The sequence below is a fragment of the Ceratotherium simum genome, chromosome 9 (genome assembly GCF_057802395.1).
Source record: "Ceratotherium simum simum isolate JZ-2026a chromosome 9, ASM5780239v1, whole genome shotgun sequence".
Lineage (NCBI taxonomy): Eukaryota > Metazoa > Chordata > Mammalia > Perissodactyla > Rhinocerotidae > Ceratotherium > Ceratotherium simum.
Genome location: NC_141908.1, coordinates 69357945 through 69385285, shown reverse-complemented (window position 1 = coordinate 69385285; position 27341 = coordinate 69357945). Strand labels below are relative to the sequence as shown.

At 35.2% G+C, this 27341-nt stretch overlaps 1 protein-coding gene across 1 annotated transcript in view; it reads left to right on the top strand.

Moving 5' to 3' along the window:
* Positions 1-27341, top strand: part of TMEFF2 (transmembrane protein with EGF like and two follistatin like domains 2) — a 233067-nt gene that overhangs the window by 3762 nt on the left and 201964 nt on the right. Inside the window, exons 3-4 of the mRNA XM_004426747.3 lie at positions 6889-7018; positions 12131-12157. Of these exons, the coding sequence (XP_004426804.1) occupies positions 6889-7018; positions 12131-12157 (157 nt within the window). The remainder of the gene's footprint in view (positions 1-6888; positions 7019-12130; positions 12158-27341) is intronic.

Genomic DNA, 27341 nt, shown 5'->3' with positions numbered 1-27341 from the left:
TACCATGCAAATTATAAACCTTCTCTCTCAAAATGTTTACATAATGATATATACCTTCAAATATCATAGATGCTGTACTAATGTCTTATATTCACCTTTGAGTATTATTGAATTACTTTTTTAAAAACACGTGAAATCTAACATAAGGTTCAACCAGGAAATATGCACATAAACACAACTATACATGTGGGATCAGGGAAAACTTTTCCAAGATTGTAAGCGAAACTAAAAAACAATAAAAGATATAGAACAAATAAAAATGTTAGACCTCAAATTCAGGCCTAAATATTTGTTATAGTATGGAATATTTAGAATGGTTGATAAAATTTAAATATTTTAGATTGAATTTAACCTCCCAGTGAGAGATAAGGGAATTTATATTTAAATACAGCTTGAATGGCTTATAGATAAGCTAAAAGCTCCTTGGACATTATTTTTTTCTTTCTAAGAAAAGCAATAAAACAATTGATATTTGTAAAGTGCACCACCTCCTGGTGGGTAAGTATTGCTGTGACCCTTCTATAATCTTTTAGACCCTACTAGAGTGTTAGAAACATATTCATGCATATTTAATATGCATGTGACACCAACTCGTAAGGTCTCCAGCCACACTGAACAATGTAATTATGTTCTTTCAATGAACTACATGAGAGAGATGGAGCATGAGAACCCTCCAAGTCATACTTTCTCCAAATGTTAAATTTGGGGAAATGTTAATGTTAAATTTTTCCTTTTCAGTTTGTGATTCCCGTAAATTTGACTTATTTTCGTGACCAAGGGTAGACATAAGAAGTGAACTCATAAATCGTATAAAATGAATGAAGAAGAATGTTCCTCAAATGGAAAGCCATAATTCTAACAAGATTTGGCCAAGAGAAAAAAAGAGGAGTTCACAAAATTCTAAATGGATGCATGCTACTAAAAGGAAATGCATAATTTTCTTATTAAAGAAATTGTGTTCAGTTTTTAGGGTCCACAAAGGGTTTTGGTAAAATTTTTATCAACAAAGACATTTGTGTTTTTCATGCATTGGTCAACCAGTTACATTTGTCATTAATTTAAATAGTTGTTGAATGGAATAGATCGGGGGTGGGCAATGAAAGCAAGTTTGATTAAGAATCTAAAATGTAAATTTTCTTTTCCTTATGCCTGTATCATTTTAAATTTACTACTAGGTTACTACTGCTGTTAGTTTGTGCTTTGCAATAGCCGTCAGTCTGTCAGGAGAAAAATAAACATTTCCCTAGTGGAAAATTTAGACTCTGCACATACCAAGAATAGAGAGTGGCTGAATTAAGTTTAAGATCAAAGAAAATGAACAAATTGTGCAAAGAATAATAGATAGGATATTTTAGGCTAAGAGTATCTTGATTCAGTCCTTTCCAATACTTTCCAATGAATGTGAGTGTTTTTGTTTTTTTGGGTTTTTTTGCCCCAGTATCTGATGGAAAGGGAGAGCTCCTGAAAATCTGTTTTCCTGTATCCTATTTTAAACTAGCTGAGGTCATCTACTCTCTGTTTCTCCTGCATTTTCACATACAAGAACAAATTCTTCTATTCAAAATAGGATGCAAACTATGGTCTTTCTGGCTGAGAGATCAGTTTCAAAGAGGGAATGGATGTGTTTTTATAATCTATAATGTTTTCCAATTTGGATTATTATTGGAGCACTAAAGTACACATATATTTGTCCTCACCTCTCTTAGATGATTTATAAAAAACATATTCTGCCCTTCAAACATATTATCTCATTTATTTATTACAATTGAGTGAGATAATTATTTTCTCCTCCTTTTGAAGATGTGCATAAATATAAATAACTTACTGATAAGTGGTGATCCTAAAGCAAGAACCCAAGTCCTTTGACAACAAATCTAATTTTTTTCCAGGACATATATTATTTTATTTGCATGTATATGCAAATAAAAACATCGACAACAAAAACAAAAGTACCAACTTATTTTAGACAACTCTTAATATCAAAAGGAGTACAACTAATTCGTAGGTGATGATATGAATTCCAGAAATGGCCTACAACCTCATGCATCCTACCTTCCTATCTGTATACCAAATGGTATGCTGGTCAATCTGGTAAATCAGCTGTGGGGATGAAAATTCAGAGACAGTGGATGGATGGATAGATGGGTGGATGGATAGATGGGTGGATGGATGGATGGATGGGTGAGTGGATGGAGGGATGGGTGGATGGAAGGATGGATGGATGGATGGATGGATGGATGGATGGATGGATGAAAGGAGGAAGGAAGGAAAGAAGACACATATGTATTCATAGACAACACTGGTCCTACAATGATCAATAATCACTTTATAATTTAAGAATATGATGAAGCCTTATGTTTTTTAGGTATTATTTAATTCAAATGTTAAATATTTTCATTTAATAAGCCATGCTTTATATCCGCAGTTGTTTCAGTTACTAGGACTACATAATAAATTGCCCAGAACTTAGTGGCTCAAAACAAAGAACATTTATTTTGCTCATGAATCTGCAATTGGACAGGGCTTAGTGGAAACATCTCATCCCTGCTCCCCTTGGCATTAGGTGAGGGGAGCAGGGAAGGCAAAGTCTCGGTTCTGTGCTCGTCTCAGGGCTCTCACTCATATGTCTCACTGTCAGCTGGGGACCTTGGTCCTTCTCCATGTGGATCTCTCTGTATGGGCTAGTCTGGGCTTCTTCATAGCACAATGGCTGAGTTTCAATGGCAAGCATCCAGAGAGAGAGAAAGAGCCAGGTAGAAGCTGCATCCTTTAATGACCTAGCCTCAGAAGTCACAGAGTCACTTTCACCATAGTCACAGGCCTACCCACTCTTGTAAAATCATAACAGTTTTTTCAAATAAAGAAATGTAATCACAGAGAAGTAAAAGTTACCTATGGAATGATCAAAGGATTGGAACATATGCAGGTTGTCTTGTTTATTTATTTATTTATTTATTTTTTGGAAGAGAAACATGCCATATCCTAAGCCAGTATTCCTAAGCCTTTGACAGCTGGGAATATAACAGAATTCACTTAACATCTGTGGAGCACCTTCTACATGCCAGACTCTGTGGAAGGTGCCGACAATACATAAAACATAAGTTATGCATAGCTTCTAGAAGCTGAAATCTCAGCTAAAAGAAATCCTTATTATCCAAACAAGCAATAAATTGTGAAAAACTTCTCACATAAATTTTTTTTTTCATTTTTCACAAAATGAATTTCAAATATTCTACGGTGTCAAGTCATTGAATCCACTAGTGTGGCATGTAGCTGCTTTCTTAAGCAATGTGGACATTTTGGAACAAAATCATTGTACTAAAAAACATGTATTTGGAAAATAAACTTAAGATTTTTAAAACATCTTAAAAAAAATAGAATCCCTTTTCCCCTCAGAGGAAGTTTGCACAACACATACATTTATGGGCCTAACCATCTGGGCCTGAGTCTTGTTTTTTCTCTTACCAGCCAACTACGTGGCCTTTAGCAAGTCACTTAACATCTGAATCTGTCCCTTCATCTGAAACTGAGCAGTATCATGATTACCACTAAAAGCTATTTCCAACAATTTAGCATATTTTAATGTAGTAGTTAGCCTATTTTTATGCCCAGGGTTATCCTGTTTTCTTTCATTTTTCTAATTTTAGACATGCATGTTTTAGTGTCTGTGTTAGATGATGACGCTGCTAGTTAAAATACATAGTATGAAAGGCAAATAATTTACATTTCTTTTTTATAGATGAATATGCTAAAGTGTTTTAAAAACATGACTCTGTTAATCCTTCCAAATGCCCCAGTTAACCACTTCAAATGGAGAAACTGAGCTATAAACTTGTCAACTGTTTCATTGTTGAGTGATATACACAGGGTCCTACCCCAAGGCAGTGAGAGAAATGGGAGAACCTAGGACCAGATTTCCACTCCTGAGCCTTAATGATTTAGAGTCTGCTTCCTCCTTGTGTTATTCATATTAATGTGTGCAAGTCATGGTACTAAGGGCCAAAAGCATCTTGCTGATAATCTACGGTTAAGCTCTTTTCAGCTCCATACAAATCTCTCTTTTGGCTTGTGCATGAAACTTGGCAGCTCTGTTTTTAGCACTGTTCACATTTGGCTTACTGCATCCCTCAGAAGTGGCATACGAGCACTTTATCAGTTTATTCGATATTTTAAGATGCATATCAGCATTGTGTACTAGCACTTGACAGAGATAATAAATACTTGCCACCCCTCACTCCCCATCCACTGATTACATCTGAGTAATCTGCAGAAGTAGATGAGAAGGATAAATAGAGAAATCTTAGGGATTGCAAAGAATAAAATGTGCACCCAAATAGTCTACACACAGTGTCGTAACCAGGGTTGAAGGTAGAGATTAAAAAGTAACCAAGAACAAGAATGCTAGGACCCAAGAATGAGAAGCTAACTAGTCCAGCCATCCACACTAATTATGACTCTCTTCTGCCTACTGAAAGGGTCAGCAAGTCTACTGACTATAATATGTCACCAGCTATTCGCTTCTTTCTGGTCTGTCCTCCATGTACTCAGACACCATTGTAGTGTTAGTGAGTCCTCAAATTCTCCCTACATTCTCCTGTCCCTGGTCTTGAACACAGCACATTTATTAAGCATCTATCCATCCACCTGCCTCCTTGGACATGTTTCTGACATGAGCACCAGCCCCATTTATTTGGTGTCTCCTCAGAACTGCTCATTGGAAAATTCAGCTCTTCACTGGCATTTTGCTATTGCCCTTTTTCTTCAGTAGCGATGAAGATGTTCAGTCTTGCGGTAGGTCAATTTTCAGATGTAAGTTAAAATGTATATATACGTATTTGGAAAGCTTGTGGAAGGCAGTCCTTACACAGGTATCACCTGACCGGAAGTTATTGAGTCCCTATTGAGTTAAAGATCCTCATTAGTGAAAAGTTCCAAGCAAAACAGTTTTAAAATATAATCATGTAGGGCCGGCCCTGTGGCTTAGTGGTTAAGAGCACGCGCTCTGCTGCTGGCATCCCGGGTTCGGATCCCGGGCGCGCACCGATGCACCGCTTCTCTGGCCATGCTGAGGCCCCGTCCCACGTACAGCAACTAGAAGGATGTGCAGCTATGCCATACAACTATGTATTGGGGCTTTGGGGGGGGGGAATAAATAAATTATTTTTAAAATATAATCATGTGGATGGACTGAGTGTGGGAGCCAATGGTGTAATCATGGAAAGGAATTATTGTATAGAGGGCTTCCAGAATGTCTAGATTAGAAATTATAGAAACAAAGATTTCTAAAATATGTCATGTTTAAAATATTTATTATTTTAAACATATTTAAATAATTTCTAAATAGATATGATTAAATATCTAAATCACCATGTTAGCAATTATGATGATCATAATATGAGTGTCATAACAATTTGGATTTACTATTGGGAGGAAAGTATTTCACAATTAGTAAAAAATTGTATTCAGGTTTTTCAGTAATAGATACAAAATAAGACTCATAAAATAAGACTTTCATTTCAGAGAACATTGGCTTATACCATTTATAAATTTTTAGGATGATTAAGCCATTATTATATAAAGGCAAAGAACGAGAGTTCAATGGTTGATTGGGAAGGAGAAAGTATAGATATTGTAAAGAAATAGAGTAAAAAAATAAATCTCAGGTTTTTATCATCAGATTATAAACTTATTGGGGATTTGCTCTCTTATTTTTTTTTTTTTTGCATAAATCCCTAAGTTGAATTGAACTTATGATAGAGTTTAGGTTTATTATCATATATATTAAAACTTTCCTAGCCATCTCACTAGGTTGTTGGCTCATTTTGTATGTGTTATGAATTTACAGTGCCTCAAAAACCCAAATATTTTAATAAGACATTGAAAACAGAAAAGTGTTTTCATATAGCATGTGTATGTTAGATTTGCTTTACTTACTTTCTGGCATAGATGAGTATTTATAAATAATCGTCTTGATCATTACATTTGTTATAATTAAACAATGAAGTGCATCAGTGGTAGTCATCATGAGATAATCACATCTCTGGCATAATTAACAGGTATAGGACACAGCCAAGTATCTCTAATGCTTTAGAGGGTGATTATATTATGATGAGTATATCACGTAGGTTGCCTAATTTTCATTCTAAAATGTGTACTTTTTTGTAATGAGGTTGTTATAAAAATGAACTTTTCTCTTTATGAAATATATATTAATCGTCATACTTTTGAATAGTCAATAAAGTTTACATATAGTTCAGTAGTTGTTGAATTTTTTCCTGTATTCCATATTCTATTATTTCTCTCTACACTGTATCTACATCAATATCCAATAATCTAAAAATATATAAAAAATAATTAGTAGTCCAAATGTCTTATCCACATATTTAGCAATTTGTAAAGATTAAAATTCAACAGAGAAAAAACATACTCAGCAGTAACTGAATTCTTTGGTATTTCAGCTGTATATTTCTGCTCCAAGCACAGATAGACATTACTTGTTTTTGAATAGCTTGAATATTGTAGCATGTTTTGATTTTTTTCGACCAAGCCAGATGGGCCATATATCAGAAAAGCAATATTAAATAATATTGATACAGTTATTGCTATATCATTTTAGTATTTCTTCTCCAATCACTATGTTGGAATTGCCTGAACAATTTAGAAGCTTTTTTCCCTCTATCTGAATCAAATGACTGATTGGCTGACTTGACATTGCTTTTGTGTATCTTTGAATGATGCCCTTGCAAGGTCAAAGACTTAATGGATACAATGGGGATCACTATAAACGAAGACAAGTGTTTTCTTTTGTAAATGATTATTTCTGTTCAAGATGTCAGAGGCATGCAGACTCCAGTACTAACCATAGGCTTACATCTGTGTGTCCCCCAGTGCAACAGTGACTATGTGCCTGTGTGTGGCTCCAATGGGGAGAGCTACCAGAATGAGTGTTACCTTCGGCAGGCTGCGTGCAAACAGCAGAGTGAGATACTGGTGGTGTCTGAAGGATCATGTGCCACAGGTATGTATGTGATGCTGAAGACTCCCTAAAACCCTCTGAATGGATTCTGAATCCAAGAACCATGCCTTGCCTTTCCTGTTGTGTTATCTCCAAATAAATAATTTAGACTGTATATTGGCTAGACAGGCCTCTTATTCTTTAGTACAAAGCATGCATTATTCCTATTCTATGTCTTTTACATTTCAAATCACTTCTGGAAGAAAGAGAAAATCTACCATAAGGATGTTGGTAGATTTTAATACATATGTTATTTAATGAAGTGCAGATAGTTGAATAATATAATTAGAAGTCTAGATTGACTGCCCTATATAGCAACCTATCTATGCGTGGATAAAATTTGTTTGTTGGTTGGTTTGCTGGAGGACAGCTTTGCAGATTTAGTTCAGAAGTTAAGATGTGACTACCCTTAGCAGCTCTACAAAATGCTCTTCTTAGTCTGGAGCAGACTACATTGAAGACTATATTGGTGATGGGCATTACCTCTAACGACATCTGTCCTTTCTGACACAGTCAGCCTGGGATTCCACAAAGCTTTTTAATTATATTGTACCAAGAACCTTATGAGAAAGATAGATAGGAGGAAGAGTGACTTCCTTAGCTCCTGAACTTTTCAGGTTTTCCTTTTGTGTACAGAAGTTGTTGGAGCTGAACAGCATTACAGGCAGAAAAACAAACAAACAAACAAACAAACAAAAACCAAGAGGAATGAAGCCCACCTTGATAAAGCAATGCTTTAAAATGAAGCTGAGTTCTCAGGTTAGGCTGGAGACATTAAAATCACATATATTAAAGAAACTTTAGTGTCCCGTGATAGCTGTCCTTAATGGCAAATAAGCATCTTTTTGGAAAGTCATAATTTCTGAGGAATTGGATGATATAAGCATATTCAGGAAAAAAAATAATGATATAAAACATGAACTTTCTTCAAAAAATGGAAATGTAGAATAGTGCCAGGAACAGTCTATTTCATTGCAAAAATCCCTCTTTTAGTTAACAGGTATTTCTATTCTTGGATATTATGTTAAAAGTTCTGTGTGTGATGGCTGGGGCAAGGTGGTAAATGAGCAAGGAGAAAGTCTCATATTCTTTAAAAGATTATCTTAAGTCTATTGATTGTTAATAACTGATAATGATCCAAGTTGTACTGGTGACTACCAAAGTTTCTAAGAACTAGCGGAAGAGAATGGTATCATTCCTCGTGGGCAATAATGTAGGCTTTTTGGTTTGGTTTCAATTCTTAAGTTGTCTTGTCTCCGACATGATTCTTTGCCTCACAATGTGAATGTACTTTCTGGAAGGGCGATGGGAAGGCAAGCTGAAGTAGTGCTCCACTTGCTTCTTATTTGCTAAAGCAAACAGGTCATTGCTGCTGGATCTGTGAGTGGGAGTGAAAGTAACAGCGACGTGGGACCATCTTCCCCAGGAGGAAAGGTGGAGGACCAGCATGCTACTCTCATATTAAGGATGGAAAAAAAAAAGACAAGGAGCAAACTACTTATGAAAAATCAATCTCCCATACCTAATGAACAAAAAATGGTAAATCACACTTTAGGACAAATGGAATAGAAAAAAAAAAAAAATGAATCCTCTGACTCCCAGAAACCAGGAATGATGTAGTCAAATACTGGAGGATACCGAGGAAAAGATTTGCTTATTCAACATCAAATAGGATATCTGTCTGTCTCTGACAATAGTCAAATGAGGATCATAAGGCAGTAGTCATAATAGCCATGAAGTTATGGTTATCGCTAACAATGTTTGATACCAAAATCTCTCTTTCTTACTTGCCAACCTCCAACTTCTTGTCAGCACATGCCATCACATTCTCCTGATTCATTCAAGTCTTTCTACTCTAGTCTCTAATGTGTTGGTTATACTGTGAAAATAAATACTTAGCCAAGTAGAAAATTTAATCACAATTGAGTAATCCATCCCTAGCTCATTCACAGACTTAGATTTCTGCAGGATTTAATTAGTAATCCAGTCTTGATGAATGCATCTTCCATTGACTTGGTAATCTAAAATGTTTTTGGTCTGAATAATGATAGAGGGACCAAAGTAATTTTGATTAACCAGGTCTGACTGTAAATAAATTGAAGTTCTGACTTTTTGATCTAAAAGAGATTCTCATTCTTTTCCTCATAGATTTCCATTTATTTTTTAATGCTATTTGACACTGAGTGGAGGTGGCAAGTTGTGATCTCTAGGAATAAAGGCAGTGGAAGATAGAACTTTCTATTTATTATATTTAATTGAACTTACAAATAATTTTTTGTCCAGAAAATGATTTCCTATTGGGCAGTCTTCTCAATAGCCTCACTGTCAATTTCACGTTTTGTCTTATAAGAAATGCATTGACTGGGAGCCTAGATTCAGGTCCAACAGCATGACTTCTTCACTAATAAGGCTTTAGTAGGCTACTTAACTTTGGTTTGCCAAGATGACTCATCTTATAGTAGAGAAACCATTAAAGCTTCCCATCACTATTTCATAATGATGCCATGGTCTTAAAGGGCCACTTGTTTCCATCATTTTCTTTCCTAGCTACTTAATTTGGGTCAAATCAAACACAAATTGTCTTAAGGACCATGCCCCTCGAATTTTTAGAAATATACTTGGGAAATATAATCCAAAATCTGTCTGCCATTTTTCTCGATTTTCTCTAGCCATATGTATTTGTTTATTTTAAGCCAGCCCTGGCGGTCTAGTGGTTGAGATCTGGCACTCGCACCACCGTGGCCCAGGTTCGCTTCCTGGTCAAGGAACCGCACCACCTGTCAGTTGTCATATTGTGGTGGCTGAGTGTTGCTGTGATGCTGAAAGCTATGCCACCAGTATTTCAAATACCAGCAGGGTCGCCCATAGTGGACAGGTTGCAGTGGAGCTTCCAAACTCAGACAGACTAGGAAGAAAGACCTGGCCACCAACTTCCAAAAAAATTGTCCATGAAAACCCTATGAACAACAGTGGAGCATTGTCTGATATAGCTCCAGAAGATGAGACAATGGTGCAAAAAAATGGGGCAAGGTTCTGCTCTGCTAATATACAGGGTCACTGGGAGTCAAATCAACTGGACAGGACTAACAACAATGTATTTATTAGAAAACCTATAGATGAATAGGAAAGATATTTATTCAAAATTTTAATTATTATGTTCCAGACACAATGATAAGCATTTAAAATATGCTATTGTGCAGTAATCCTCAAAATAGTCCAATGAGATAGACATTACTCTACCCACTGAATAGAGGACAAATAAGCTTAAGAAGATTGAATAACATTCTTTATGTCATCCAATGAATAATGTTGAGAGCTTGGAATCCATAAGCTTTTATGCATTTCCTCTTAAGTGCATGTAAGTATAGAAAGCTGAACAAGACATGGTCCTTGATTTAAAGAAATTTGTGGTCTTAGTGGGAAAGGGAAAAGAAACTATGCACATTCAACTAAAACAGGTAGAATGTACTAGTGCTGTAATAGTATAACCTGTTATTAGCCTCTGATGATTAAGCTTTCAAATTAATTCAAATAAAGTCAGTTAAAATTTTAGCTGTGAAAGTATAAAAAAGGAGACATGACAAACATTGACCATTCGGGCACTGTCCCATCCAAGTGATGGTGCCCTGACATGATTATCAGTTCAGTTGACAGGGCTAGTCTCCTGTTATGGAGATGAATGTATCAGCCTTTCTTGATCTGTTATCATTAAACAGTCAAATCATATTAAAATCCTTACTTGATTCTACATTTACTAAGAAGGTTGTTATTATAAATTGTTTTACCAATTAGCTTGCCTTTAAGAAAAGGATATGCTGGCCCAAAGACATATGCCTTAGTCACCTTAGCAGTTAATTAATGACCTGACATTCTGATTCCATACAAGGTTAGATCCTGTGATTTTAGTTAATGTGAGTCTCCACCAAGGCTGACAATTCAAACTACTGCTCCTTCATGGCAGTGCTAATGCCTAACATGATGATACAGAGGACTATTGGGGAGGCATCCATTCTTCAGTATGTGTCAGCCTTCTGTGGATTTTCATGCATTACGCTTCTTTATATGATGGGCCTCTCAGGAAAGTGTCATGGAGACAAGCAAGTAGAAGGAGTTTTATTTTAATTGGACTAACACAGCAAACACAAATTCATGGAAGTGGCATTTGGTGCAGGTCTTGAACCCTGGTTGAGATTTCAGTGTAAAATAAGGGTATATCAGACAGACAATACCGGTATTAGTCTTATTTCCCAATGTTAACATTAAAAATACATAAACAAATGTTTTTAGAATGGAAGAAGTGGGAGGCATAAGGAAAATGATGTCTACACTTAACAGGTGGAAGCGGATGGAAACTCAACGGTCTTGACTCCAACTAGAAAACTGGATGTTTCTGGGAACTGAGTTCTCCAAAATAGACAACTTTGACCAGTTATAATTATGTGGGAGGGAGGGGAGAGAGGAAGTGGAGAAAGAGAAAGGCAGAAGGGAAGTTATTGTTTTTTTCTGCCAGCATCACCTAGGGTATATCCAATTTTAATCACAAAGACAAAAGTTAAGCTCACTTTTCTGCTGATTTCAAAAACAAAAGATGCTGTTGGTTGCAGATAGACTCATCCAGAATTGTGGTATTTGGAAAACATATTAGCAATTATATAAAAAGATACTCATTTTTAAACTGTTTTTCTCTTTGTGATTTACAAGAATATAAGCGTTAATTATGAGTTTATTTGCCACATGTCTTAGACTGTTTTATTTCTTAATCTCACTGACTTGTTATAAGCATTTCATTTTCATTTTTTTTGTTAATGGCACCAAATGCATCCTGAATAAAATAAAAATGTGAGAGATTTTGCATAGTCAAGTTTAGGAATTATTCCAAAGCTAGATAATACTTTTTTTCATAAAGTTTAAGAATGAAAATAACAGAATTTATTTTGTTATGTTATAGAAATTATTTTAAATTGATGTGAATATACATTTTCAGATTAAATACTAGTCGTTTTCTCGATTATACTACTGTCTTAATGAAGAAAGTAAACATGAATTTTAAAAATGTCTTAAATATTTTTGAATATGTTTTTCAAGCAACAACGAAGTATTTCTTTTTCCCCCCAGATGCAGGATCAGGATCTGGGGATGGAGGTAGGAGTTGCCTTTTTATATATTTGAAAACTTACACGTGGATATTCTTTGTGGATATGTACTCATATATTTACCATTACAGATATCTGATACAAATTTGCATTTTGTATTTTAGGAAAAGAGAAGACAAAAAATTATCATTCTCCTTATTAAGTAAATGTATATGCTATGCAAATTATTAGATATATTTATGAACCTTACTTAAGAACTCCATCTCCATCTAATCTTCCTTATTCTTTTATTTGTTGTGTCTGAGTTATCTTTGAGATAGATATACATGTGAAATCTTCCTAACAGAAGCTTCCAAGCATACTGGAAAGGCAGAAAACTCATGAGGAAATCATTTAAATATTGAGTTTTTAAAACATATAATACTGCCCTCAATTACTAGGTATTAATATTAACACATACATAACTATCATTTAAACAGAATCTTATCAAAATATTAATTTGAAACTGAAGGAGCTTTCATTCATAAAAGGAAAGTAAAAAAGATAAACAAAATTTAAGCCAATGAAAAGATAGTCTCTTTACTTTTTAATTAATCTATAGTTTTTTTACTAAAATAACATTTATGTTTTCATTATTTAGTTGTGTGTTTAAGGAAGTATATAAGATAAGAGAGAGGCAGAAACTTTCCACATTTGATCTGTTGTACTTAACTGCCAAATAAGATTTTACTTATGGATTGAATCTTCATTGTAAATTTCCCAAAATGCTTTTCGAAATGAAATCCAAGCAAAATCTCACCTTTATACACAAGAAGAAAACAAAAACTAGGTATAATTTCAACGAGAATAATAAAAAGAGAAAGAATAAAAACACAAGCATTCTCTCAAGGCCTTGCTTATGTTGTATAAAACAATTAAATGTATGGTTCCAAGTAAATTTTAGTTTTTAAATGCAAAATTTGATAAAAGATAAAGAGAAGAAGGCCTTGGATTCAGGAAAGTCAGTTCTTCTACTGCACACCTTATCTAGTTTGGGCAACACTTGAAAGATTTATCAAATCACTTTATGTAATGAAAGGCTTCACTAGCCAAATAAGCAAAATACCCAGAGAATACGATTAGAACAGCATATTGGGGCACAGTTTTTTTTCCATAAAGTCTAAAGCTGAACAGGAGTCAAGATTCAGTACCACGAGAGCATGAAATGGGTTTCAGTGTCACATGATAGTGGACGGTCATTCGATGTCAGGTCAGTCTTTCACTACCTTCTAGGAAATTGTTTGTTTGTTTTTTCTGTAGCTGATTAATATAGTATTCCTAAGAAAACGTTCCTAGAGGTTTTGAGAAGAAGAGCTTCTAGAACAAATTAAATCTTAGAGAGAAAAAGAAAGGGAAAAAAGATAGTTCCTTGAGTAGATGTTTCATCATTGAAATATTAAGAAATTAATCAACTTAAAAAATGTTGCTTTTGGAAGGAAGTAGTTTCTATGCAAAATTCTGTATATTTTCCAGCTATTTAGTTTTATATGTAGACTACCTAATTTGTCAGATATTGTGTTGAGCTTCAACTGTTCTACTGTTCATACAAGTCTCGTTGATTTTTTAGCATCTTTGAAAACAAAATTTAACAAACCAGTCTACAAAACACAGAATATCTTCATTGATCTTTCTGTTGAAATATCACAATATACTTTCTTCTAATTGAGTCTCCTCCTCATATCATACATCATTTCTTCATTTTTTTAAATAATAAGGTGTGGTTTATGTTTCAGACACTAGTTCCCAGCTTTCATTCATTGTAATTAGCACATGATAGTGGAAGTGAAGTCATGCCCACTCTTCCTTGTTGCATTTTATATTGAAATCTTTGGTTCATTATGTTATCCTGTGATCTGAGTAAGCTAATGTTTTTAGGAAACAGTTTTAATCTCATGAGTATGATGTTTCTAACTTAAATTTTGTACATTAGTTGGAAACTACTTTCCTTTTTTTTTTCTCCTTTTTTATTTGTTCTGTTCCTTTCAATTATAGGTGCTTTTTAGTAACTCAGAGAAAAAAACAAAGCAACTTCTTAAGAGATAATTGCTTTAGGGGAAAAAAAAAAAAAGCATATAACCCATTTAATTCTGAGTTGTATTCTTTTTAAAGAGTTATTGTTCTGAAAGTTGTGGTAAATGATTATTTACTCCCAGCTGTGTAAACTGTTTTTTTTTTAAATCAGAGATTGAACAGCGTTTTTGTTTGGTTTGGTTTGGTTTTTACTGAATTATTTTTTTTTAGTCTGTGTGTTACTTTGCTCTGAAATACTAATGGTTTTAATTTTCTTTAATTTTTTTACTCTATTACAAAATGCCAGAAAAGCTTAATAATGACAACCTAAAAACCTAGTTTAGAGTGAATATCCATTGGATTGTACATAAAATGTACTTGACTCGCTACTTCTGCTATACGGAGGATGACTTGCTTCTGTATTCTGACAGAGTTCCTATTAACAAGGTATCAGAGGAGCAGAATCAGTTTCCTTTGAATTAACCAGAAGTGGTTGAAGTCCCTGTGATTGTTCTAACTGGTCTATAGGTTATATTCTCAATAATGTGTATTTAATTAATAACTGGGGCTTCTTTGCAAGCACTTTGGATGGTTAATGGTTATTTTTACAATTTCTTTTAACAAAAGATAATATAATTCCAAACTGGAGTGCATTGATCTGAAAAGTGAAGTGAACAAATTTATTTACAAAATGCTTATATGTGTGACTATCATAAATGATATCATTAAACCTCCAAATCCAAAATCACGTTAAAAATACATCAATTTTTACTTTCTTTAGATTGTCCTATATTTTTACAATGAATGAATATTACATTAGCAATGAAGATTAGACCTGATTATTTTTAAAATAATTTAAGTTTAACCCATTTGCACAAGGGCATATCTGTTATGTATTGCATTTGAGGGAACATTTTTACTACAATATGAAAGGAATAAAAGGTTTCATAAAATGTGTTAACTTGTTAGTGTATGTTTTATAGAGAGTTTTAAAATCTATTGGTCTATTTATTGAGATAAAACAATTCAAGGGGCTAACATTATTTAGGTAAATCATGTTTACTGTGTCTCCAACATGATCTGCACATGTGCATTTATTCCTAAAGGTAATTTGTAGGTTAATAAGAGACAAATACGGCCCACCAATCTTAAAGGTTGGCTTTTCCCATTTCGGTGATTGTACCCTCTTAGTGTTTAAGAAGACTCATTAATACAAAGCATAATTTTGTGTTATGAGTTTTGAACATAAGACCTGCTGTTTATGGAATTCTGTTTTAAAAAAAAATGTTTATTTGCAAAAGCGTGTACATCAAATAACCTTTTGGACAGGCTACCACTCGAAAAAAATTCAGTATAAACTATAATTAACTATATATGTGTCCTATAGGAAGGTGATAAGCGGTAACGCGTGGACCAAATTCCAAAGAATTTCAGAAAGTAGTTGAAAGAAAGGGGTTGGTGTTTCAAGTACTTATATATGGAGATTTAATGTTGTAAATAAGAAAAGGGGTGTGTGTAGGAGGGATAATAACATCTTATCCACCCACAGACTTCCTTAAGCAACAAATACTGCAGTAGGAAAAAAGTGTTAAAGGAGCCTGCTCTCAAAATCCAGAAGTGTGTGGGCGGTTAAAGGATAATTTTTAACCCCTGCTTTTCTCTCAAAGTCTTTCAGTCATATTATAAAGACAAAGCTATGAATATATTCCTTTACTCTCTTTTAAAAATATTTCTGGATTGATTGGATTTTTGATAGATTCCTAAAAATAAAAAAAGTGTAGTAAAATGAAAACTATATTTTAACCGTTAAAATAATTATAAATGTATTATCCTGCTATAGGTCTGGAAGAATCCACAATTAAATTTCAATAACATCTCATGAGGAGTTTTATGATAATGTCTATAGAAATAAATGTCTCTAAGATACACAGCATAGAAACAATGGGTATACTTTTGTTTCATGAGATAAAATGAAGCACTGGGTCCATTTATACAAATTATATAATTATATAGTTTTAAGAGAATTCTTTAATAGATTAATGTCAGATATATACAGCAAAAAATCAAATTAGATTTACATCCATTATTTGTATAAAGAAAGCCTGATTTTTATTTTAATTATCCAAGTAGTTGTTATTATGGTAACTTCAGTATACAAAACCAGTTATTATTTGTTTTTATTTAAATAAAATAAAATTTGTCCTCAAATTTGTCCTGCAAAATTGTCCTGTGCCAATTATCCTTGTATAATATTACTGGGGTGTTCATAATTAAGACAGTTGCTTCATATACATTTTGGTGAGAACAAGAAATGTTTACACTGTAACAAATTGTAGACCCTAGGCTGCTATTTCTGATTATGTGGATTGCTAAAAACTGGGAAACAGCATTGTAAGAAATTTAAGAACCTAAAAATCATTTTTTAAAAATCCTTATGTTTCTAATGTGGATTTGATGATATTTAGGAATTTGGTTGAATTGAACAAGCCTAACATAACCTGGGTACCGTGGCAAGGTTTCTGGAACTGTAAAGCCAAATGTGGCACAATTCTTTACTCCCAGGGAGATTACATGTAAATTCTCTTTTCAGCACACAATGGGAAAAATTATGATTCTAATTATCAAAAGAAAAATAATCCCCTGCAGAAATCAAATGTTAAATATACTGTAAATGACAAGAAACTGAATATTTATTCCATAAAATATTCTTATGTAAGGCAAAGTTAGGTTTTTCTTCCATGTTGCCATACACATTCCCTTTCCTGACCTCTGTTTGTACCTTCTCCACCTTACTGTCGTGGTCAACTCTGGCAAGCACAGTATGCCTCACCATGTATGTTCTCCACTGGGTTCACGTTACAGCCAAAGTCTGACAGACATCAATTGTAAGCAGCTTCAGCTGAAATATTGATTCAATAAAGAAATACTACCATGTATGCAAGGTCTGAGATTCTTCCAGGGTAATACATACAGGGAGACAGCAGAAACAATCCTCCCTTTTGCTGTCCCACACCTGAGAGCTGCCTAGAGATGAGCTTATAGCCATCTGAACTGCAATTGAAATCTTATCTCAGCTTTTCATGTGTTGGAATCCATTTTACTTTCTCTTTACCTCAAAGAGAAACAATATTGCAATGGAGTAATGAAATCGAGGTAGAAAGAATGAGGAACACAATGGATAATGAAATTGGAAAAGTACAAAAAGCAAACAGAAGGCGGGAAACAAAGTGAGAATGATGGAAAATGAAAAAGGAGAAGAAAGGAACATTGTTATCAACATGGCTGTATTTTGTTCTCACACGTGACTGCCATCTTAAAAATAAAACTAACTTTTTTTCTTCTAGTAGAACAGTAATAGTTGTCTGAATTTCTAGAGAAGATTGCTTGAGAATGTGAAATGAATGTTACAGACTTTCTTCCGAATCATTCATATGGATTTTTTAAAACCATATTTAAGAAAAGTGTAATTATTGTATGTAATGTGATAGAAATGGCTTTGGATTATGAATCAGGAGATTTTATTCTAGATTTTTAATTGACTTGAATGATGCCTATTTGATTTTTACTCTCAGTCTCCTTGGAGATTCATTTATTTGATCAGTAAAAGAGAATAATATCAACTTATAGGACAGATGATTATAATAAACTAATGCAGAGCACTTCAAACTCCAAAAAATTAAAAATGAAATTAAAAGAATTTATATTACCTTTTCTTTTTATTCCCATTTACTCTAAGCGTATAATTTCTCTGAAGGGTTTAATTAGAAGTTTGACACTTTTAATTAGTGATTTTTTAAGTCCATGGTTTAAAGTATTGATACTGAGATAGTGATAAGAACTCTACAAATTCAGTCACAGTTATCAGTATTTAGAGGAGAATGGCTAGCTCTGCACCTTGAAGAGAAGTGAAATCATAGTGTCAATATCAGAGGAACTGCAGTTATATAAGATAGAGAAGAAATAAGAAATAATGTTAAAAATCTAAAAACAGTAAATAATTATTCTTAAAACTACAATAGCAGGCATATTGTTTCCACAGAAATCCAAAAATGCAGAAATGGGAGGGATTCACAGTATGAGGGATTCAGTATATTTACAAGGAAGAATTTTCATCAGGGCTATAAGCATTGCAAAGTTTTTCTAAGGGGATTTGAGCTTTTTAGAAAGGGATTCTTTTAAAATAAATAGGAAGATTTTATTATAGTTCTGCTTGAAGTCAGAGCATGAACAGACAACTCTGTAAAGATGCCTATATTCAGGTATAATTATTTGTAAAACATTCTGTGGTTTATAAAAAGCACCATCATAACATTAATTTGTTTAATCACAATAACAGCTTTTGGATGTGTGGATGATGATCAGGAAGGATGAGCATCTTACCCACAATTCCAACAACAGTATGTATGGTAACTAAGGGAGTCCTTGAACTTCAGGAAGGAAGGAAACTATACTCTACAAGATTACCCTACCTCTTGTAATAGCTGTTTGCAACAACTACACCAGACCACATATTCTATGTCTTATATAAATTATAAATCCTATCAACAATCATTTGAGATTTCATTACCCCATCTCCTTACTCCCCTCCCCAGTCTCATTTTTGTTTCTAAATCGTCTGTTAGACTTAATGTAGTACTCAAACCCCTATAAGTTTTGTCATTGTCTGTTATCTAAGTTAATCATGTTCCTCAGTTCATGGCACATAATGATTACCATCTATTCTCTTCTATTAATTTTCCCCTTCATCCCCCAATCCTAATCCCATTCATTTTCTTTTGTAAGTATTCACTCTAAGGTACTTAATATACTTTAAATTCTTGGAAAAAATCTGGTTATGTGAGTAGCGGCAGGAAGTAGTGGTTAAAAACACAGGCTCTGGATCTAGACTCTGTGGGTTTGGTCCTGGCTCCCCCACTTAGCAGCTATGTGACCATGGACAGGTTACTTAGACTCTGTTTTTAGTTTTTTCATCTGTGATCCTAGCAGGGTTTCCTGGGAAGTAGACTCTGAGATTGAGATTTGTGCATTTGAAGTTTACTGAGTAGTGCTCTCAGGATCAGCATCTATGGAAGAGAAGAAAGTAGTATTGGTCAGAGGAAGAAGCTGAACTAGTGCAGTTAAAAAAAAAGCCACAGGAGGGGCCACCCCGGTAGCATAGTGGTTAAGTTCACATGCTCCACTTCAGTGGCCTGGGGTTCACAGGTTCAGATCCCGGGCATGGACCTACACACCGCTCATCAAGCCATGCTGTGACAGGCGTCCCACATATAAACTAGAGGAAGATGGGCATGGATGTTAGCCCAGGGCCCATCTTCCGCGTCAAAAAAAGGAGGATTGGCAACAAATAATTAGCTCAAGGCTAATCTTCCCCACACACACACAGTAAAAGCCACAAGAGAGCCCATACGGAGCTCTCAAGATGGGATGGTTCCTATGAGTTATGCTGAATCGGGATGATGAGGCTGGGCCTTTACACTCCACCACTGATCATCACTGATGTGGGCGACCCCACAAAGGGAGTGTTACCTTGGGCCAGGTGGCTCTCTTCAGCTGCAGACTTGACTTGGAGAGGGGCTCAGCTGTGAGCTGTCTGTACACAACACTCCTGGCAGCTGAAAACGGGACAATATGGACATTGCACCAGGGCATCCTCTGCGATCTGTAAAATTTAAAACAAGAGACAAAACAGACAAAGTTCCTGCCCTGGTAGAATGTATCTCTTGTGAAGAGACTGCAACAGTAAACAAATAAATGAGGAAAAATATAGATTGTCAGATGGTAATGAGTACTCTGCAGGAGGGAAAAAGTGGCCTAAGAGAAGGTGAGGGAGGTTGCTAATTTGTTTCAGATGATTAGACAGGCCTGGACAAAGATAAAGAGGAAAGGAAGGAGCAAGCTTTGCAAATAAGCGAAGGAAGGGCATTCCAGAACTTCAACTGCTAGAGCTCTGAAGCAGGTGCATAATTGGAGTGTTCCAAGAAGATCAAGGATGGTAGTTGGACTAAAGTGAGGGAGAGGGTGCTTGGAGATGAGGAAGAGAGGTGGGGGTGACCCAGCAGACCTCCTATGGGGTTTGGCTCTTCCTGTGAGTGAGCTGGGAGCCATCGAGGGTCTGGAGCAGAGGAGGATGTGATCTGACTGATACTTTTCAAGATCTGTGTTGAGAACACACTGTGTTGAAGTAAGAGAGGAACTGGGGAAGACTTTTACAATCAAAAGAAAAAAGGTAAAGTTTCTTTTGTCTGGTTGTTGTTGATTTTCAGGAGTTTGTGGTATGTTCTCTAGAGAATCCCTTGTCTATCTTAGATATACCAGTCTGCAACCCATCTGAGGGACGTTGTCTGTGGTCCTAAATGTATGGGTATCATATCAAATTGAACATATTCATACAAATTGAAATTTGAACATATCAAATCCATTTATGTTCTTAAGATATTTTTATATTTGAGTTGTTATTTAAGATCTCCTTCTCCTGTTTTGATATTTTTAAGCAAGTAGAAAATTTCACTTGTTACCAGAAAGTATTTAATACATAGGAATCTCTCTGCATGCTGCAGTGCATGCCAAATTGCATTGAATTTGTTTCAAATTTGGATTTGAAAATATAGCTTTTTTTAACTGTACTAAATGTACGATACATATTGTAGCATATGATTTTCAATGTGTACTTAACAAAGAGCAATTTCATTTTCTCTGGTAAATTACACACTTGTTATAGCTTTGGGATTTAAATAAAAACCTGAGAATAAATAGAAAACAATATGTTTAAATAATGTTAGCATCCTGGCTCAATGAGACAAACCAAAAGAATTATTCCAATGACTGTCAGTTAGTAAACTGGTTCTGAAAAATCTTTTTGTTTTGTATTCCTTGCTGATCTCTCTCTAAGAAGAATAAAAGGGGAATTAACTGGATTTTAAATGAGATTGGACTGATGCTTCCAAGAACTTGTTCTGCAGATGGATCATTTAAACTGGACCCATTCCTAATTAAATAATATTTTTTATAAACTTAATCTTTTCCCCCATTTTCTCTCATTTTCCAGCTGCTTTTCTCACTCCTTAATTCTATAGTTTGGCTGACTCGGTGGCTGTTCTGTCATTACCTTCTTTTGATGAAGGCCACAAACAGAAGGATCATTATTAGTGGAATCAGTTAAAGTGGGAACCCATTTCTATGATCGCTTCGACACAAAATTGATGTACTCTGCACGTATTTGGTCCTGGCTAACTTGAAAACTTTTGCATAATCTTGTAAGCATTGAATTAGGGCGAGAGTCATTCCAGATACACTGACTATCCTCTCCAGAGACTGCAGCACTGACAGAAAAATATGACCTTTAGCAAGTAGAATTTCTAACACATTGGTTTAAGTGGTAGTGGTGGAAACTTGGTGAAAAGACACGTTGAGTTGTATGGTGTCATCTTTCCTGAATTCTTCGAGCTTAGTGATGCAGTTTGAGATCTAATCCTTAGGGGTTGGAGTTTACAATGTTGAGGATTTTATTCAGTTACTCAAAAGACAGCCATAATAGCAGCTTGAATGTGGTTATCTTTGAAAGTAGGTGTTATTTTTAAATATAATTAAAGAGAAACACAGCTGGCAGTTGAGAGAAAAAAGGGAATTGGTAGTAGAGTTATTATACTGCATCCTAAATAGTGGGATGATATTAAATGGTTATATTCTGGAAGCTCTTGCTCTCACTGACTCCGAGGTCTGTGCTGTCCAACCATGTCCAGGCATTGATTCAGGAAACTCCCTTGGCCTTTCATGAAGAGAGAGCTCCCTTATGCCGAGCTCTGCTTTGAAATAGAATGTGACAGAGTTATAAAGTGAGTCCAATCCTATAAATCAGCATACTCTGTGAATTTTCTATTGTGAATAGTTCTCAGATCTATATCTCTAGACCCTCCACCAATCCCCTACTCCAGTCCCCAGTCATCTCTTGTCTATAACGTTGAAAAAAGACTCCTAACAGGTCTCCCTGCTTCCAGTCCTGTCGTCCTAAAATTTTTCTTACTTGCACAGTCAGAATTTATGTAAAATACTTACGTGAGCATATCATTCTCCTGCTTACAACCCAACAATGGCTGTCCATCATCCTTAGAATAAAAGTCAATCTTCCCAGTAGGAGATAGAAAGACCTCGAGAATTGGTCCAGTGCCTGCCTGTCCATCCTCATCATTAGTCTTCACCTCAGACTTGATACTCCAGTATACTTTTTCATTGACGGTACTTCTTTGGGATACAATGCCAAAAAACTCCATGCCTCTTTGCTCTGCTAATGCTCTTCCCTCTTCCTGAAACCCTTCCCATGCTTTTGCTTGGAAAATATTCATTTTCCAAGACTAAATCAGGGATCATATTCTGCAGGAAGATTTCTTTCAATCCCCTGGTTGGACTAAATATCTCTCATCATTCTACTTTGCATCACCCATCTGATTCATTGAAATAATCTGTTTGTATATGTGCCTGGAGTTAATTACTATTAATACCACAATACGCCCACCACAAGGCTTGGTGCTTAGGCTTGTTAAATATTTGCTCAGCTGAACTAAGGCTCTAACACTAACAACAAAATAGTGCGCTTACATTTCGAAATGTTTCCGTTCACATTTGCGTACTCCAGTTTAAATTATTGGAAATTCTGAAACAAAAGTTGAATGTGAAGAGTTTTGTGTCCTAAAATAACTGTAGAATTGTTTCAACTTAATAAAAGAGGACTGAAAAACAACAAACAAAAAAAGGAAGAGCATGATCCGTCCCACCAAGAATAAGGCAAGAAGATGATATTCATAAACCTAAACCAGTTTCAAAAATAAGCACTCGCTTACATATCCAGGACCTAAAGAAAAGGAAGAGAATCCAAGAGGAGCCTAGCAAAAATATTGGTGGCAAGCTCAAGCTGAAAGGCTTTTCCTTTGCATTTCCTTTATTTTTGAACTGCATGGCATCTGATACTAGTGTATCAACTTATTCACTTGTGATTTACTGCATTCTCCTAAAAGTGATGTGCCGAGGAAAAAAATTGAAGTTATTTTAGAATTCTAGTTAGTTAGTTTGTAGGTAATTGAGGTAATTTTACCCTATGTGAATACTTTATTCCACATCCAAATTACTTATTAAAATACCAAATGACTTTGGCCGGAGAATAGAATCATTTGGAAATCCATTTGATGCCTTCATTTAATTTGACATTGAACCAGTGAAAAAAATCCTGTCTTGTCTGAGTTTTCAAGGAATTACAATGATTACCTCACATAAAAGGTACTTCAGCCATAAAAGAATATTACTTGGAAAATAAAACATGGATATTAGTTCCTTACATCTAGAAATTTTCTTAATTTAATAAAATAAGAACTCTGTGAGCTTCAGCTTTTAACTTAGGAAATACACAACAGTATATGGAGGAGGAAAATGAAGCCTCCATATAGGATGCCAGGAAGAATCTGGAGGAAATGATTTTAGAGGAAGTCCCCTCGCTGCCATCAGACTGAAAGGAAAGATGCGACCAGCAGAATTTCATAGAACTGTACCTGGCATGTAGTAGGTGTGTCATAAATATTTGTGAAATTGATGGATGGATAATTTGGTAGCACAGGGATGTCACCTCCCACAATAGCAATTAATTTCTGCATTTGTGGACACAGAGGCCACTCTTCTACCTCCAACTGCTAACTAAGGCCCTCAACTTGCTTAGAGTAGGCATCAGAAATGCCATAAGAGATGTCATGCCTTGAGAAATCTGCAGTGATTCTATTTCTTTCAGCAACTCTGAGTCACAGCTCTTACCCACATCCCCATGCTCTTCTATCCCATCTATTTCCCCCCGTAGATGAAAATGGAGCAATATGGTGATGCTGTGCTCAGATATAAAAGAAGATATTTATGGGGGATAAAAAGGAGAGTTTGGCAAAACAAAATAGGAGAGCAATCTGGTGAGAGAGAAAATGACTTTTCAATGCAAAACGTCAGAAGAAAAAGGAAGAAAGCAGTGGTATTCAACATTTTGTAGAAAAAGAGTTTTAGTGCCCAAGTAAGGAACAAAAAAAGTGGAATTTTAAATAGCTTCAGGCTTGGGTAGGCTGTATTGTTTTTCATATGTTCCAACTCTTAACATTTCTTTGCATATTAACACATACAATGTTTTCTCATTGAATGCTTTCTCCCCTCAATTGTTTCTATACCCACAACACATATATGTTTCGAGAAGGAAAATTTTTAAAGAAGTGTTCCTGACTTGTATTTTCTTCCTGACTCTACCCCACACACATTTTTCTCACTCATCTAAAATAGCAGTTAATGCTGCCAGAGAATATTTCATTAGGAAAAATAGGTTTTGTTCTTGCCAGACAACACAAAGGTTGAAATCGATGTTTCATACTGCTGAGTAGGAGATCTGACAGCCTTCCCTACCCCAGCACTTTGGAAAATGTGTTCTGTGGAACTTGAACATCTCAAGATACTCTTATACCAAAGGGTGTCCAGTGGAGTGAGAATGAGAAATTTATTAGCGATCTTCTCTCTGTTGCCCTGTGTTGCAGGGCATGTGGAGACCTGAGTTACCAAGTGTCACTGCTTGAGTCTCCTGAACCTTAGACTAAGGGTACTCAAGCCTCAAGCTTGAAACTTAAAAGAATTTCCATATAGAAATATATTTCATCACTTTGAAATCATTCTGCTTTCTCAGTCTCTTTCACAAATATTTACCTGTCTTAATGCAAATCTTGGGAATTTCTACAGGAAGGTAATATATTGTAAAGAAAGTCTTTAAAGAATCTATATTACAAGTTCTTTTGTCATTTGCTATCATATAGTTCTGGATGAACCTTGAATATACGTTGGGCAGTATGTGCAAATTTCAAAGAAAAAATTAGCAAAGAGATTTGAGGCTGCTGTTATATGACAACAGAGATATTCATGGAACTCTCCTCTGAACCCTCTGTCTGTAGGAACAACAATACCTAAGGGGAGAGGGGAGAATAACACAAGGGGGTGAAGACGCATAGAATGGAATACAAACATTTTTAAGGTCTGGAAAAGGAGAGCAATTCAGATCCAGAACGGCTTGGTTCCACTCAACCATTTTTTTTTTTAACTGACAGTTAAAGGCTTGATCTGGTTGAGTACATCCTATACCTGCCACTGCATCACGGACTGGGAAAAGGTGCCTCTTCCTGTGCCTGGAAATGTTCATAGAAGGCAAAGCCCACTTTAGTGAATTCCAGAGGATTGGCTGAATTAGTTTATGAAAGGGATTCTGTTACACTGAATAATGTATTTGTTTCAACAAGAGCTTAAATTTTTCTAAATTCAGAGATATTTTTCTAACTTTTTCTAGTAGTTTTCAGCTCGAAATATCTGAGAATTTAAAAGTACTATTTCTGACATTTCTAGCACACAGTATTTGTTGATAATGCTGAGGGAGCATTCCTTCTGACAAAGTTTCTAATTTTCGTACCTCTGGGACAAGGCCAAGCAAAAGAAACATGTGGTAGCTGCATACTACTCCCTGAGGTTACTGGGAATGAAAAGAAATAAATGGAAAAGTACTTCAAATAGTGTATTACTTCTAGGTTTACTGCTTTCAAATTGGGCAATTATAGAAACACTGATAAAGACACAGCACTGCTAATTTACATATATATAAATAATTACATGAATCACTCAGGTTCATACAGCTTATTTTCTCCAATAATTGATAAGCCCAGTGTAGCACTCTAAAGCCTAATTTATACTGCCTTTTACTAAGACACCTATGATGAGTACCTACTGTGTGTCAGGTATTTTATAACCATATAGTAAATACTTGCTATTACTCTTCAAGAAAGACATCATCTCCGTTTTCCAAAGAATAAAATAAAAGACACAAAGACTAAGTTACTTGTCTATGACCGTGTAGTTAATGGCACAGCCAGAACTTAAACCCAGGCTCCAAAGTTTCCCTTTTTTCCACTGTTTCGTGTGTAGTCTGCCATATATTTTAAAGTCAGGGATTTTAAATAAAAAATTATAATCTTTCAAATTAAAATGTATTAAACGTTTATTAATTTGATTAAAAGGAAGAGGTTGCTGTTAAATAGGAATTTGGCGCTAATCAGAGAGACATCTAGGGTGTTTGTTTTGTGTGATGTGACTTTGGCTTATTAGTCCTGTGTGTACGTGTACACACACACACGCAGACACACACACACAGAGATTTTTATTCAGAGCATTTATTCCACTAATATTTATTGATAATATAGTACTTACTCTGTGTTATACTGTATATTCTCTTGGTATTTTTAACATGGCATAACATTGTTATAGTTTGTGCCAGCCATGTTTTGAGTGCTTGAGATACAGAAAAAGTCCCTGTTCACGTGAAGCTTAATTCTAAAGGGAAGAAACAGACATAATCCAAGCAAATAAATAAACAAGACTATTTCAGATAGTGATCATTTCTTTTAATAAAATAAAACAGGGTGATGTGGTACAAAGTGACTGGGTTTTGTGGGAAGAGTGAGATTTGCACTGATCACCTGAATTATGAGAAAGGTGCACCAAGATCCAAAGGCAGGAGATTCAGAGCAAAGAGAAGAGTACCTGCCAATGCTGTAAGGGAGACCATAGTGAAATCCAGAACCAGAAAGAAGGTAACTGTAGCTTGAGCACAGTGAGTGAGCAGAAAAAGGGTAAAAGGGGAGAAGTGGTAAGGAATTTGGGTTTTATTTATAGTCTCATGGGAAGCTTTAGAAGGGGAATAATATAATCTGGCTTATATTTTTAAAAGACTACTCTAGCTGCTGTGTGGAGAGTGAATTATAGATGAAACAAGAGAGAAAGCAAAGAAACCAGCTAAAAGGATGATTGCAGTACAACAGGTAAAAGATGACTCTGACCTGGTTAGGGAGGTAGCAACAAAGATGGTGAGAAAGTGACAGATGTACTGATGTCCCACATCTACTCAAATTCCTTTCTATTTCCTTCCATACTGACATTGGTGTGAACAAAATGTTATATGCTAATGTAAAGAAGGATCTGGAAAGGGGAAGGAAAAAAGGTAACAGTTCTGTCATCTCCTTTTGCACTCCTCAAATTCTCCATACACATTCAACATGAATGAATGCATAGGTTTACTTTTAAGACATGAAAATGTTTCATAAAAGCATCATTTTAAAAAACCAAAGCTCGTGCATTGAGCC